Source organism: Notothenia rossii, assembly GCF_949606895.1.
Source record: "Notothenia rossii genome assembly, chromosome: 1".
Classification (NCBI taxonomy): Eukaryota; Metazoa; Chordata; class Actinopteri; order Perciformes; family Nototheniidae; genus Notothenia; species Notothenia rossii.
Genome location: NC_136912.1, coordinates 4,453,588 through 4,468,764, shown reverse-complemented (window position 1 = coordinate 4,468,764; position 15,177 = coordinate 4,453,588). Strand labels below are relative to the sequence as shown.

General features: G+C 40.3%; 1 protein-coding gene and 1 long non-coding RNA gene across 3 annotated transcripts; one reads left to right on the top strand and one right to left on the bottom strand.

Annotated features, from left to right (window-relative positions):
• Positions 1-3,789: 3,789 nt before the first annotated feature.
• LOC307022228 (hemicentin-1-like) lies at positions 3,790-5,537 on the bottom strand. 2 transcript variants are annotated; one of them, XM_079654911.1, is made up of 5 exons: positions 5,225-5,537; positions 4,963-5,050; positions 4,810-4,864; positions 4,476-4,570; positions 3,790-4,378 (listed from the first exon to the last, which is right to left on the bottom strand). In XM_079654911.1, the coding sequence occupies exons 1-4, from the start codon at positions 5,511-5,513 to the stop codon at positions 4,487-4,489; spliced, it is 516 nt and encodes a 171-aa protein (XP_079511037.1). In that variant the 5' UTR covers positions 5,514-5,537; the 3' UTR covers positions 3,790-4,378; positions 4,476-4,486. The 2 variants fall into 2 exon arrangements, with proteins under 2 accessions (XP_079511037.1, XP_079511036.1); XM_079654910.1 differs by having other exon boundaries at positions 3,790-4,570.
• A 3,445-nt stretch (positions 5,538-8,982) lies between these two features.
• On the top strand, positions 8,983-13,288 carry LOC307025386. The gene is made up of 4 exons (XR_013804143.1): positions 8,983-9,143; positions 11,016-11,107; positions 11,569-11,745; positions 11,916-13,288. It is a non-coding gene; the product is annotated as an uncharacterized lncRNA (long non-coding RNA).
• Positions 13,289-15,177: the final 1,889 nt, after the last annotated feature.

Here is a 15,177-nt window from a genome sequence, read left to right as displayed (position 1 = left end):
TTGGAGCTATATGTCGCTTTATATTATTTAATATTTAAACATTTATTTTCTTGCTGTTTATGATGTTTATATAGTAAACGTATTTTTTGTTATTAAAGTGGTTTCTATGCTTTTATTTTGAAGGCAGTTTTGGGCACTGAGTGATTAGAGCACCTGGTGTGATTGAATATATTGGAGACAGGTGTTGGAGGAAGTAGAGCACTAGGCACATGGCTTTTTACCAGGGTATGTCAAGCCAGGAGAAGAAGGAAAGCCAGTACCGGGGGCAAAACGCAACATCTTGCAAGAAACAGCGTCTTAGGGCTTCTTAACATTTGATAAATAGACCCTCCAGAAAAACGCGATTATGCGATCGCATAATTTACAGCATAATCACCAAAATGGCGCAGATTTTTAAAAGGGCGCATAATCCCCGCATTTTTCCACACGAAGTTGAGAAAAAAAAAGTTAACTCGTCTTGACGTGAAGTAGTGATGATGATGATGACGCGATGTCATCAGCTCGCGCATCACAGAAGGTAAACACGGTAAAGGTAACATTTCCGGAAAGTTTCCATGGAAAATTAAGCTAGGGAATTTTGGAAATATTCGATGCGAAATTAAACAAAAAACATGACATTTCAACAGATAACATTTTTTTTTTAAAAGTAGAACAGAACAAGTTTTAATTTTTCTATTGAACAATTATTTGTTTCATTGAAGAACGAAAACAGGAATGTTGAGTTAAATATTACTCATCCCCCGCCAACCCCACTCATTAAAAAATGAACAACAATGCACCCCCCATCCAAACATCCCCACAAAGTCCCATTCAAAATGTTGAGGAGGCTCTGTGTCCGGCTCAAAGAGCCTTAGGTTTGCCCGAATGCCAACCAGTTGTTCCACTCTCACATCTGTGAGCCTGTTGCGAACCTTGGTGTGGTCTCCATAGCCATGCAGTGAGCAGTGTGCTATGGCATGGATATTCAAGTGTACTTGAATGGCATCTGTTTGTTTTACACAAGATTATGCTAAAATATACTTTTCCCAACTATATTTAAGTTCCCTATGAAGAGCCAACCTTCAATTTAGAAGATTCCCAGTTTATAGGCCTACCCATAAATTCCTGTTAATTCCCGTGGAAAGTTTCCATCTTAATAAGCATGTTAATCTAATACAGCTCCGGCGGCTTTTGAATCTGTAAAGACGGTAAAGATAGAAATGTTGTTGAGGAGGTTGGTGTTCATATTATGGACCAAACATGGATTTAAACATCTCCGACATTAAAGGGAGAGCCAGCCAGGAGAGTGCTGGGTCTCTTAGTGTATGGGAAATTCGTTTCAAGCGTTTTTCTGTCTGGTCAGAATAAAGAAGCGACCAGAAAGTACATATCATTATAAATAGATGAAGGGAGACAGAATGAAAAACTGTATGGTGTATGATTAGAGGAGTGAAGGAAATGGAAACATTAACGAATGAAAGGTCAAGGGATGAAAGGATGAATGGTTATGGGGTGGAAGGATGGACGGATAAAGCGTTGGGGTGATGGAAGAGAAAGGGAGGGTGGTTTGTAAAATATGGCTATCAGCATTTTTCCAAAGGCAAATCATTTAAAGAGCCTGTGACACGATTTCCCCCCATCATCGAAACCCATCAATTTGAGTAAATATTGTTCCCTTGAAAACCGTTGCTGAACTGATTTTGGATATTTGTACTTTGATAACCATTAATCTGCCCTTCAATGTTGACCATTTCCTGGATCTTCTCGGGGATTCTTCAAGTCCCGCCAAATTATGGGTGAAGTCAATGCGGGCACAGCGCTCCAGCTGCACCGTTCAGGATCCCAACATCTGCATGTAAACGCACGATGGGGCACACAGCAGCAAGCTCAGACAGCGATGACAGTTTAATTTTGAACGTGTCTGAGAGCTCATATGAGGCTGAAGGATCGGTTTATTTTGTATCTGTTAGAAGTTTAGGAATTAGGTGCGTCAATATGGGCGATCATACGGTCATGTAGCCAGTGGTGGACTGGGACTAAAAATCGACCGGCCCACTCCGGTACAACTAGTAAATTGTCAACGGGGGGAGTGGGGGATGTGCTAGTGACTTATCCGACCGGCCCACTTGGGTACCGGCCCATCGGGATTCGTCCCGATGGCCAGTCCGCCACTGCACCCAGCCCAGCCCACGTAAACTGTCAACGGGGGGAGCCTCGCTGCGGGGAAACGGTGGACCTAGTGTCCCGATCGGAGTGGGAATAATAATAATAATAATAATAATAATAATAATCCGTGCATTTTATCCATTAATTTCCCCAACATTGTGGTAAAAAAAAACACGTTTAATCCATGTTGGTGTACTACTACAACCAGTGGTGTAGTGGGGATGTTTAACTGGGTGGACGGGGTGGTGGGTGGACGGGAGACACTATGGACGCGCTCGTGAACTGTCAACGGGGGGGGGGGCTTGGGGACCTCTGTGTCGCCTGTCAGCGCAACTTACATGATGCCGTTTAGACAATATAATAATAAAGGGCGGTGCCGGATGTCAGCGAACCGATCCGGCCTTTCTGCGCGACTATCACTCAAATGCGGGACATAGTCTCAATGTGTGGGACGCGGGACAAATAATAAAAATGCTGTATGTGCAGTCCCGCACAGTGCGGGACACCTGGTCACCCTACACACACAGTTCTGCCCCTCACACACACACGCTTCAAATCAAGTTGCATAAATGCTTGAGCTACGTTTTTATTATAATTACTGTGAAATCTGCCTATTATGTTTTCGTCATTATTACAACAAACACACACTTGCAACTGATAACACTGGCAATGATTTTAGATGTATTAGACTTTAAAAAAAGAAATCATGCTTCAAATAAGTGGGGGTACGGCGTACCCCCGCGTCCAACGCCCACTACACCACTAACTACAAAAAGCTAAGGTTTGTTTTCTCATCAGGAAATGCAGACCGGCTCAAACAAAATATTTTTAAATCATCATCCTCACGATCATTTAATGTATCATATGTTCGCCGAATTGACATGAAAGCACTAATAAATGTAGTTTCATCCACTTGAGTTTACAAAAATAATCGATTTGTTTTTATATCACATCCGACGGGAGGAAATTCAGCAGCTCTCACTACCGATTTTTAATCCTAATTTAATCATCATCTTCACCACGATCATTTATGTTTATGTTCGCCGAATTGACATGAAAGCACTGACAAATATGAATATACTGTAGTCAACTTCATTAAAACGTTATTAACGTGCCTAAACTCAGTAATTCACCATTTCTACGCATGACAACACACTTTGTCCGTGTTTGGCTCTCTCGCCGCACAATGAAGCGTTCCCGCATTGACGTCACATCCGGCTTCCCCCAAAACCTCAAAATGAGTCGAAGGAATTTTCCCGCGATGTTCGAAATTATTGATATTTATCGGAACGGTATCACTTTTTCTTTTTAAACTGACGGTTCGAGATTACTAGTAGCCCACTATTTCATTGCACAACAGTTGTTGGGTTCGTGTCACAGGCTCTTTAAATATGATTCTCAGTTGAAAACTCTGTCTATGGATCTTCATATCAGAAACATCCCAGATCTTTATGAACACTGTGGCTCCTTTCCTTCCTGTAGTGACACATCACCACATAGTGACACTATGGGAGATAAACAAAAGCAACATTTATTAGAATTTTTTTTGTATTGTTAGCTAATAATTAAACATTATATACCGCTAATTAATGAAAAGTGAAACAGAAAATCTGAAATCTAGAGATTTGTGAAGGAGATCTTTTCCAAACACTCGTCCGATGGTCCTTCACTTGTTGAAGAGCTGGCTGTTGATTCATTCTGATTTGAATCTTACACAGTAACATCAAACAAGGTCTTCTTCTAGTGAGCTTATGTCTCATTTTGTGAAAATCTAAACTGTACATGGAGTGAAATGTGATGTGTTTAGGCTCTCTCTGTTTTAAATAGACTTAATTGTCTCTGTCAGCCAGGACAGTTATTAACCAAGACACTGATGAGGATTTTTAAAAGTTATTTATTTTGTGGAATTTAAAAAAACAATTTGACGAGACTTTTGTAATATCAACAACTCTGCATATAACAAATAAGCATGTACACATAGTTGAAGCAGTAATATAGAGCACCTGACCGTCGGCTGGTCTTAACGATAAATCATGTTTGACACCTCGACATGATTCACTTCAAGCTGCCAGCAGCTCATTCTCTAAACCTACAAGCTGCTGCTGCTGAAAACTGACTATAGAAGCTTTAAGAGTTGAAGGTGAATATATCCACTTTGCACACATCCTGCACAGCCTCGCTCTCCACAGGGACATTTCAACGTCCTTCTTCTTTGTTTCCATCAGGTGAGCGTCTGAAGAACATCACAGAGACTTTGTGTAAAGTTACAGCTGGAACTATGACTCTAAATGTGGAGTGGGCCTGTTTGATCTGATGCAGGAGGCTCTAACCTGAGTGGACTTCACACCATGTCTCCCTGCTCCTCTGTGTCTTCTGTCTTTGCTGCAGTGTGAGAGACGTTCTCATACTCAGGATCAGAGTCCAACTGATGAAGAGAGAGAAGACAACATTAGACCCTCGTTCATGAAACCTGCTATACTTTAAGATTTTATCAAACATTTTTCATATTTTAAAGTTGATACTAATTATTTATTGGCTAAATTCATTTCTGGTTTCAACTCAGGAAGTTGTCTTTAATCACAAGTTCTCTTCTCATTGCATTTATGAGCCACAGTATAGCTTTGAGGAAGGGGAGATGTTGTCAATAGGTCCGCTCTCTCTCACCTCTATCTCTTCAGGTTCAGGTGCTTCAGTGGTGGAGCACAGAGCTTTCTTCTTCCTGGATTAAGGACAACAACAAATACAGAATGTATTTCATAACAGTAAACTAAAACACGAAAGAAGGATGTTTAAACTGATGAATTTATATTGTTGTACCTCATCCACAGACTCAGGAGAAGCACAGGAATCAGCATCAAGACCCCCAGAGTCGTCCCGATGATATTCACTATCATTGTTGAACTCCCTAGAAACATGAACACATGTGTGATACTTCTAACTATAGATTGATAAATCACATAGTCAGTGTGATCCACGTCTGACACCATGGAGGTTCCTCCCTGAACACTGACATTTTGAATATGCTTGGGTTGCTTCATATTACAAAGTGAATCAGGTCTGGTGAATGTAGAGAACTTACCTGTTCCAACACTCAGATGAAAGGTGGAGTGACTACGTCCTAACTTGTTCTGGGCTCCACAGGAATAACTCCCACTGTGTTCAGCTCTGAAGTCAGTGATGGTGAAGATCTGTCCTGAAGCTTTTGGAGAGTCTTCATCCTCCTTGTACCAGGTGTAGTTAGCTGCTGGGTTAGCATCACTGCTACAGGTCAGAGTCACTGAACTGCCCTCCTGTATCTCAGAGGGACTCACTGACACAGAGGGGAGCTTTGGAGAGTCTGGAGGAGAAGTGTTTAAAGTTATTAACATTAAAGGGTAGATATAATGGCAACTTGCAAATGTCCAGAGGCACAAAGCAGAAAACCTAGAGCCCTGGTTCAGTGTCTTTGGACACTGCCATGTCTGCTGGCGACCTCTGGTGGTTAAATAGATACATGAGTGCAATGATGATATATGTTATACTGCATGTTAATGTTATTATGTTAGTGGAAGACTTTGAGTGAACTCACACACTGAAGGAGAGGGGAAGTCCTCATATCCCTTTAAAGCACAGGAATAACTGTCTGCTGACTCATATATGAAGTATGCATAAGGAAATGTGTCTTCCTTCACTTCCTGTCTGTTCTTAAACCAGATGTAAGAAGTATGACCAGGTAGACAACTGCTGACACACTGAAGGCGAGTAGACGATCCTGATTTGCTCACATGCACCTGGAGATCTGAATAAAGCTAGAATTAACAAAACTGTCATTATGTTCATACATAAATATAAATCAAAACATTCACACTATTTGTTGAAGTTGAAATTAAGAGATTGTTATAACTCAGTTATTGTTACAAACCCAGTGTGAATGTTACCTCTAACAGACAGAGTGGTTCCAGGAACACCCCAGTGTGTAGCTAGGTTTGTTTTGAACCTGAACTTGTACTCAGCTGAGTCGCTCTCTCTCAGGTTTCTGATTCTCAGAGTGCAGGTGTTGTTTTGACAGCGATCCTCTACACGACCTGCATACTCTGAGTCTGTGGTCAGATCTACAGGTTCACCATCTTTCCATTTAGTAAACCAGAATGTTTTCTCTACTCTGTTAACTCTGCCTCTCCATGTAGATGGGTATGTGTATCTGCAGCTTATCTCCACTGTTGATCCTTTCACTGCACAGATCTTAGTAGAAGAGTAAATCACTCTCCAGCCATCCTGACCCTGAACCACTGAAACACAGAGCACATCAGAAACTAGAATCAAAGTTAATCTATAAATTGTTGAGAAATTGCCTGATCAGCACTTTCAATAAAGAATGAAAAAAATGTAGAAGAAAAACACATCTGTATTCCTTCTTTAAAACCAATGATACTCTGTACAGAAGTCTACATAAAAAGTGTATGGTCAGTTTTACAGTCAGGGCAAAGGAAGATTGGAAAAAGCCTTCATATAAATGAACAGTAAATGATTAGTGATCACATTAATTAGAATAGTGTGAGATTCTCTGAACAGTTTCCTCTCTGTTCGCTCTGCGGTCAGGTTGCTGCAGAGGTATGATCCATAAGAGTTGAGTCAATATGTTTTGACTTAGAATAAGAATATCTCTCTAAATCACTTCAACTTAATAAAAACAGAGCTGGAGATTCTTGAAGTCGTCTTAAGAAAAAAAACAAAGCAACATGTTTTCACAGAGAGAGAGGATGGAACAGTTATGCAGACACTATATTCTCATTTTAACGCTTTTAAAAGTGATAAGCAATCTGATATTTGATGCAGATGATTGGAGCAAAGGAAAGTGGCAACGCACGACAAGATCTTCAGAATATCCATCAGAAAAACTAGTAACGTCTTTGAGTTTCTACAATTCTACACAAATACATTTAAAATGTTTCTGCTAGGTTTGCCTTTTACACAAATCCATCCCACTTATTCCCACATGAGACCTGGTTTTACAAGTCCCACATTTTCCCAGAATCCCCTCTGTTCATGTGATGAATGTAAGTGTAGATGTACAGTACCTGACACAGAGAGCAGGAAGACAACTAATCCACTCGCTGCTGCAGTTAGACTCATAGCTGCTCCTCTCATCTCTGTGAGACTATAAAACATGTCAGATTAAATAATGTTCACAGGAGGTATACAGAATCATTACATAAATAAACTGTTTCTACTCACAGTGAAGGAGGAACCATGTGTTCAAAGATGCCTTTCCTCTGTAGCAATGAGCAGAAGACGGATATCAGGCTGTTAAGAGATTTACTTCCTCTTTAGACGATTAATATGCATGATGACCCTAACACCAGTAACACCCACTACACAACAAAGTTTGGTTGTTTAACAAACAATACACTTTTCTTAAAGGTGACCTATCATACAAAATGCACTTTTGTACGTCTTTTCTACATGAACATGTGTCCCCGGTGTTCCAGGGAACTCACCAAGTGTCAGAAAACACAACCCTCTCTATTTTCCTCCATACCCAAATCTCTTAAAAAGGGGCTGCAACGGATCTGATACAGACTGATCCAGATTTGAACACTTCTATGACGTCACAGAAGTGACGCTACGGCTATTGGGCCAACTCCACCAATCAGGAGGAGACAGCTACGGACATTGCCGTTGGAAAGCGCTGGAGATGCTGTAGTACATATTTCAGGCCACCAGATGGTGCTGTTCTCACAGAATCAGCCCATGATGCAAAGACAGTGTTAAATTGAGCGAAATGAGGAATGGCTAAAATGCATGATCTGTTTGGTATTTTGAAAAATAAAAAGTATAAATATGCCTTATATAGGTATGGTCCTACACTATATTATTCAAATATAGCATGATAGGTCCACTTTAAACTCAATAAACTCTGGTTAAAGACCCGTTTAGCTACCTTTACTGACTCCTGAAAAAAGCATTAGAAAGGATTTACAATGATAAGGGTGAAACAGTTAATCTCTCTGAGCACTGAGGACGTCACACAGTCTGCAGGTGTAGTGAAGGAACAGGAATGCATTAACCTGTGAACCCACGAGGCAGTTTAACTGAACAGGATGAAGAGAACCAAATTAATTATGAGAGAGAATGGAAAATGCCATTTATTTTCTCTCGGTCCGTTTCTTCTCTGTTCTCTCTGCGGTCAGGTTTGCTTCTGTTTCAGAGAAATGCAGAACTCTGAGACGTGAGAAACTCACATCCCTGTTAGTGTGAACCCAACAGGAACACACACATCCCACACATAATCAAGTGGACTGGTAGGTTTTGGACACACAGTGTTTAATGATACGAAAAACACATTTTCAATGACTTTGGATGTTTAGATAGATCAGTTGAATTAACTGTAAACATATGTCCAATGTTTACATTTATTAAAACACTTTTGAAAAACAACCTGACAGCATGCAGCAAACTTTATTATGAATGATTTGCATGTTTAGGAGGTAAGAGAGGACATCAGTACTTTAGTAGTTTGGGTGAACTGACCCTTTAAAGCAGACAGTGGAGGGAGCTCTCTGAGTGATGAAGCCTGAATGTGTCACACTTAAGATCCCCCCAGTAGAGGACAGTGAAACATCAGAAACGGAACCAGGATCCAGAAACAATGTACAGTTTAATATTTAACACTGATTGTTTTTTCACATTTAAATGTACTTTTTCGTCGTTATCTCAAAGCAGCAGGATAAACTGTTCAGCCCTATCAACACGGGGCAACCTTTCTAAAGAGGGGTCAGTGTTGCTCTTGCTCCCTCTTGCTCTTTGGCACGAAGGCCACATCCGGGTTCCGTTTACGTGCTTTCTCCACCGGCACCGGTGAGTTTGCGGTGGCTGCCGTTTGTTGTATGCTTAGCATGACAAGTAGCATACTAAATGTTTATTGCTGGTTGTAGACCCTTGCAGGGATCCTGCAGCCCATGTCTGCTGCCGCTGCTGAACAAAGATCTCCTGCTGTGTGTCTTAACCTAGTCTGATCGGTAGGTGCGCTTTTTCCTTGTCTCATCCTTCCTGAATAATATGAATGTTGTATTATTATCGTAACGTCACCTGCGCTGGAAGCCTAATACAGAAAGACGGCTGTTTTTGCCTCAACGTCTGTGCTTCACCGCTACACTGCTGCCTGGCGGGTGTTGCTCTTGGCCTGCATCGTCTGTATTGCCTCTTTGTGTCAGTGTCCATTACACTACATCAGTGGTTCCCAACCGGTGTGCCGCGGCACACTGGGGTGCCGCATGCACTGTCCAATTGTGCCGCAAAAAAACGTATTTTTATGTTCCACATTTTTGTCTCACTTAATAAACTTCACTTCATATACACTTTATTTTATTACATGTACAATGGAGTTTATAAGCTAATAAAACATATATTGCTCAGATTTAGAAATATTAAACAGCTTAAATTCTCAGTATTTACGTCAGCCGTCATTGTTTATGGTGTGCAGAGCAGCTTTTTATCCTCGCGCCAAATAATTTCAAGATGGATCGTTACGTAGTGACAATAAATAAAGAAGCACCCCAGCCCTCAACAACAACACAGGCAGGGATGACAGAACATGATGGAACAGCAGTGCAAAAGAAGTCTGAAATAACATTAATATCAGCCACAAGTTTAAACAGCAGAGCTCAGGATGAACTCGCAGAGCTATCTATGGACCGCTACCTGAAACTGAAGCACGGGGAACTACGTCTGGATATATTGTTGGCTGCTTGTGGGACACGAGTATCCATCCCTCTCAGAGAGTGCCATCAAGGTGCTTTTACAGTTTCCAACCTCCTACTTGTGCGAGCTGGCGTTTTCCTCACTCGCATATGTCAAAAACAAGACCCGGACCCGGCTGTCAGTGGAGCAGGACCTCCGCGTTGCGCTGTCCACTATCCCCCACGCATCAAGAGACTCTGCTCACAAAAGCAGGCACAAGTGTCGCACTAGCACCGTGTAACGGTCTGAGAAATGTTTATGTTTGGATGTTAATTTGTGTGCCTTTCTTATGAATGTATGATTTATGATTTTGTCAATCAGTATTATCTGGATGTAAAATAATAACTGTATTGATATGTATTGGTTTTTTTACACAGGTAGGCCTACTATTTTCAGCCAAAACAAAAGAGCCTACTTAGTAGGCCTGTTTATAATATTGAATTCATCATAGAAATGGTGTTGACATTTTGAATACATTATTTGTTATATAAAATGTTCTATTCAATTAAATACACATTTGAAAACCAATTTATGGTGTATTTATGGTTTTTAGTTTAAGCTCTGAAGTGGTTTTTAAATCTACAAAAAGTTGGAGTGCCTTGGGGTCGAGAAATATTTTCAGGGGTGCCTTGGTAAAAAAAAGGTTGGGAACCACTGCACTACATCATAGATATATATAAACACTAGATGGCTCATGGGAGATTTTCCAGCGTAGCTCACCGGCCGCCATCTTGCTACAGTCAACAGCTACTCTGGTACGCGCTATGGTAGCTGTTGTAAGGTGAGTGATCTGCACAAAAATACTCTTAAATCGCTGAAATCTTGACTGATTTACAAACGGTTTGGTTTATTATAAACATTATTAGCATGGCTATGATACAGGATGCTTGGACATGTTGAAATTGCAGATTTTCTTTGTGTATGTGCCGTGGTTGTAGTTAATAGCTGGCTAATAACAAGAGGCTGTGAGTGAGACCTAGTATTACAAAGTTGACCCAGCAACTTTACACCAGTGGGAGAGGCAGAACTGCTCTTTCTTTTCAACATAACTTAAGTTACACATGATTTCTTCCAAGTGGTTTGGCTTGTTAAAAATATCTTACATTTTAGATATATTATGATACAGGAAATTGCTGGCTTTGTGTTTACAGAAGTACCTGACTATGCCTGACATTTGTGCAGCCTACGGATGCTCTAATCGCCGCAGTCTGCAAACAAGAACCCGTGGAATCACCTTTCACTTGTAAGATATGACAATATTATGACTATAATTAGGATAATCGTTAATTATTTAGTGGATGTATGTACATTACAAGTCCTGCTACACAGGATCAGTGGGGCTATGTGAGATAATAGTATTGCAATATTGATGTTGACCCAGCCTCTTTAGAATATGTTGCTACCATTTCTTTACACAATTATTTAATGTTTCTTTTGGACACCTTTTTTATAACTCTTAGTGTGGTTGTCTAATTCTTAAAGTATACATTACATACATACATATATACATACATACATATATACATACATACATACATACATACATACATACATACATACATACATACATACATACATACAATTACCCCAAAAATATGATAATTTCGGTGTGTTTTTTTGTTCTTACCCTAATGTTAAAGGAAAGAAGGGAGGACAATGTTGACAATAATTTATATATCTGGCTACCTTTGTTATGTTTTTTAGGTTTCCCAAAACCGGAGAGAGGAGGAGGCAGTGGGAAGTTGCCCTAAGAAGGGACGGTTTGTTTCCTGTGGCAGTGAGCACTTCAGGAGTGAGGACTTTGACAGGACGGGGCAGACTGTCCGGCTTAAAGATGGTGTTGTTCCAACAGTATTCAATTTCCCAGCTCATCTTCAAAGGGTATGTGTATCATTGGCCAACAAGAATTCAAGGTGTATAAGATTGATATATAAATATGTGATTAAATGTCTCACTTTAGTTTTTCTTTCTGCAAGTTTAGGAAAAATAATGTGTTGTGTATTACAGCACATTTTAAACACTCAAAATGTCTTTAATTATGTTTATTTTAGCCGGAAGCAACAAGAAGCACAACCACTTCAAGAAGAGCAGAAGATGAACCTCAGCCTAATGTTGTGAGTATTCTGAATGTGGCCAAGACCAGAGAGATGGTCATTGATTTCAGGAGGGTGAGGACGTCTCCTCTACCCCTGTGCATTCTGGGAGAGGATGTGGCTGTTGTGGAAGACTAGAAATACCTGGGAGTGCACTTAGACAATGGGCTGAGCTGGAGGACCAACACTGACGCTGTGCACAAGAAGGGGATGAGTAGACTCTATTTTCTGAGGAAGCTGAGATCCTTCAGCGTGTGCAGCAAGATGCTGGAGATCTTCTGTTGTGACCAGTGCACTATGCTTTGCTGCGGTCTGCTGGGGGGGCAGCATCAGAGCCGGTGACACCAGCAGGATCAATAAACTGATCAGGAAAGCTGGGTCTGTCATCGGCATCAAGCTGGACCCCTTTGAAGCTGTGGTGGAGAGGAGGACACTGAACAGGCTGTTGTCCATCATGGATAACCCCACCCCCCCTCTCCACCTGCAGCTGGACAGACAGATAACCCCACCCCTCTCCCCCTTTAGCTGGACAGACAGATAACCCCACCCCTCTCCACCTGCAGCTGGACAGACAGATAACCTTGTAGGTTTAGAGAATGAGCTGCTGGCAGCTTGAAGTGAATCATGTTGAGGTTTCAAACATGATTTACTGATCATAATTCCATTGTTGAGGTCTACTAAAATAGATTTATATTGTGCAATGCTCCAAACTCACATTGGAACCTCATACAGCATCTCTGTAAAGTATGTGTATTCACTCTCTGTCCTAAATGGCTTGTTGGAGCTCCTGCCCCAACACACTCTCACTCCCTAAACATCCAGGAGCGACGTTTGGTCAGGGTCCCGTGGCGTGCAGTTGTGACGCTCCTCGGCTCCTTCAGCTTCATAAAGGGACGCAAAGAGCTTTCAACTGATTGCAATGTATTCCCATCTGCGGCGGTATTTGACGCTCAGGGAAGCATCGCATTGGTCCATGTCCGCGGCATTTTAAGGCAATGTGAGCGTCCATTCCCATTGGATAAAGGAGGATTTTACACCCGGAAGTAACTATTGTCCTTACTGTCGATAGATTTTACAGTGATGTCTGCACTACTCATCGACTCAAAAACACCAGATTATCCTTGTTAATTACACAACATTGATTGGTTTAAATTGTGTGCAATGCTTTTGTGTCTTTCCCCTTCGATTCAGAGAAACAAATATTTGTTCGGAGTTTAGGATGGCAGAAGACACTACACTACCCAGAATCCTCAGCTATCGTTTGGGACTACACCATGTGCTTTGCTTCACAAACCCCGTGATTAGTCCTCAAGCTCTGTGATTGGTTGACCTCCAACTGCATTCCATATGAAAAAAAAACGTTTCGTAAAAGATCAAATCATACTTTATTCAGCACTGCTTGCTTTACTCTTTGAAAGTCATCACATCAATGCATTGTAATAAATGGTTCGGCTGCATTAAATATTACACATCTGTCGTAGTTCTTTATTTATCTACAGAGATCGGGCCTCAGAATAGACCGAAAACTATTCTTTATTAACGACTAGACCGCTGGGTCATGTTAAGACCATCTTTTCTGTGTTGCTGTGGGTTTTTTCCATTGCTTTTGTGTTACAAATATCAAAACAATATCTAAATATATCCGTCGTAAACTAAACCAGAAACAGCAGTATATTTTATTTTTGTAACACTGTAAACTTGACAGCTTTTTAACCCAAACCACCTCCTACTGGTTAAAGCACGTTATTACACGTTTAGAGTAATGCAATGCAGGTAGATTGTGACTGTTTAAAAGGCCTTTTTCTGAATGTCTTTCATTTTTGTAAAGCACTTTTGAATGTGTTATATTTTATGGAAACATTTAAATATTAAGAGTACAAAATAGGAGGATAATAGAAGGTAAATGATAGAAATATAGAATGGAAAATATCAAGAAGATACTGTAAATGATATCTAGAATAAAACAGTTTAGTGCCGGATGTACAAAGATATTAATAGGAGGATGTGCAAAACAGACAAACTCATTAGACTTTATTTATACATTAAATAATACTTTAGATTAAGGTCTTCTTTTAAATACATGTAAGCAAAAAGCTTTGGGGGTATCTGATAAATATTGAGCCTGGCAAAGTACTTAACATTTAATATATTGCATGGTTTGTTTTGGGACTTGATAATCAACTTTCCTGCAATGTTAACTATGTTGAAGTTCTTATTTTAACCAATATTATACATATTTATTATACTCTTATAAGATGTATGTAGATAGAATAAGAAAGGTGCAGAATATGACATTTTAATGGTGGAGGTACACACATATTGATAGATGTCTTGTTGAGGAACCTATGACCCAAGTTTGTCATCATTGGCACCATTACAAAACACAATGTGAAACATTGCAAGCTTGGAGCATCTGGAGGACATAACATGAACACATTTAAGTCCACGGTGGAAGATATTTTAATGAACAATAGTTTAATAAAACACAGAGTGGGTGGTTCACTTGATTCCATCCTTTATCAGATATCTAAAACCTTTGAGAGAAAGTGTTAATCTTTATGTCATGGAAGAAGTTTCCTTCATAATTCTAGTTTATTCTTCTTTCTAGTAGCATCCCTTGTAGCAAGATTATATTTTACCTATTTTAACCCTGTAAAGCCCAACAATAGCAAAACATTAGAATTTATTTTGTTGACCTTTCAGATGTTGTTGTAGCCTCTGGAGCAGAAATGAAAGAGTTTTCACATTGTTTACGTTTTTTCTACTCACATTGTCTGAATAAATATATTGAACAACTAAGGGTTGATTTGCAGGATTGGTTGCTTACTTAGCCCTATAACAGTATATAGCATGAATAATAATCACACATCAGTCAGATTTTTTATGAACAGTCATTTATTAAATTAGGAATATGGTAGTCCAGAAAACAGTTTCTGTCGTCAGAAAAGCACAGACGGACGTCACACTTGGTGCATTGGGTGTTTGTGTACCCTTTACTGCAGTGTCTACAGCGGCTACTACCAATGGGACACAGGTGAAGTAGTTGTCTGCTTAGATCTTGTAGTTTTGACCTACTGGATGCGTGGAGGCAAGCTTCATCACAACATCACCAGACAATCCAAGTTCAGACTCGTATCCCATTGACACTGCCTTGGTACACATCAAAGTCACAGATCAATCCAGAGATTCTGTCTGGCTTAGCCTATTATCATACTAAAAG

Excerpts from the sequence above, each read along its gene's own strand:
- LOC307022228 (XM_079654910.1), bottom strand. The coding sequence starts at position 5,513 with ATGTTAATAACTTTAAACACTTCTCCTCCAGACTCTCCAAAGCTCCCC. Across the intron at positions 4,865-4,962 it reads CTCCTGAGTCTGTGGATGAG|GAAGAAGAAAGCTCTGTGCT; the intron begins GTACAACAATAT and ends TCCTTAATCCAG. Across the intron at positions 4,571-4,809 it reads CTGAACCTGAAGAGATAGAG|TTGGACTCTGATCCTGAGTA; the intron begins GTGAGAGAGAGC and ends TCTCTTCATCAG.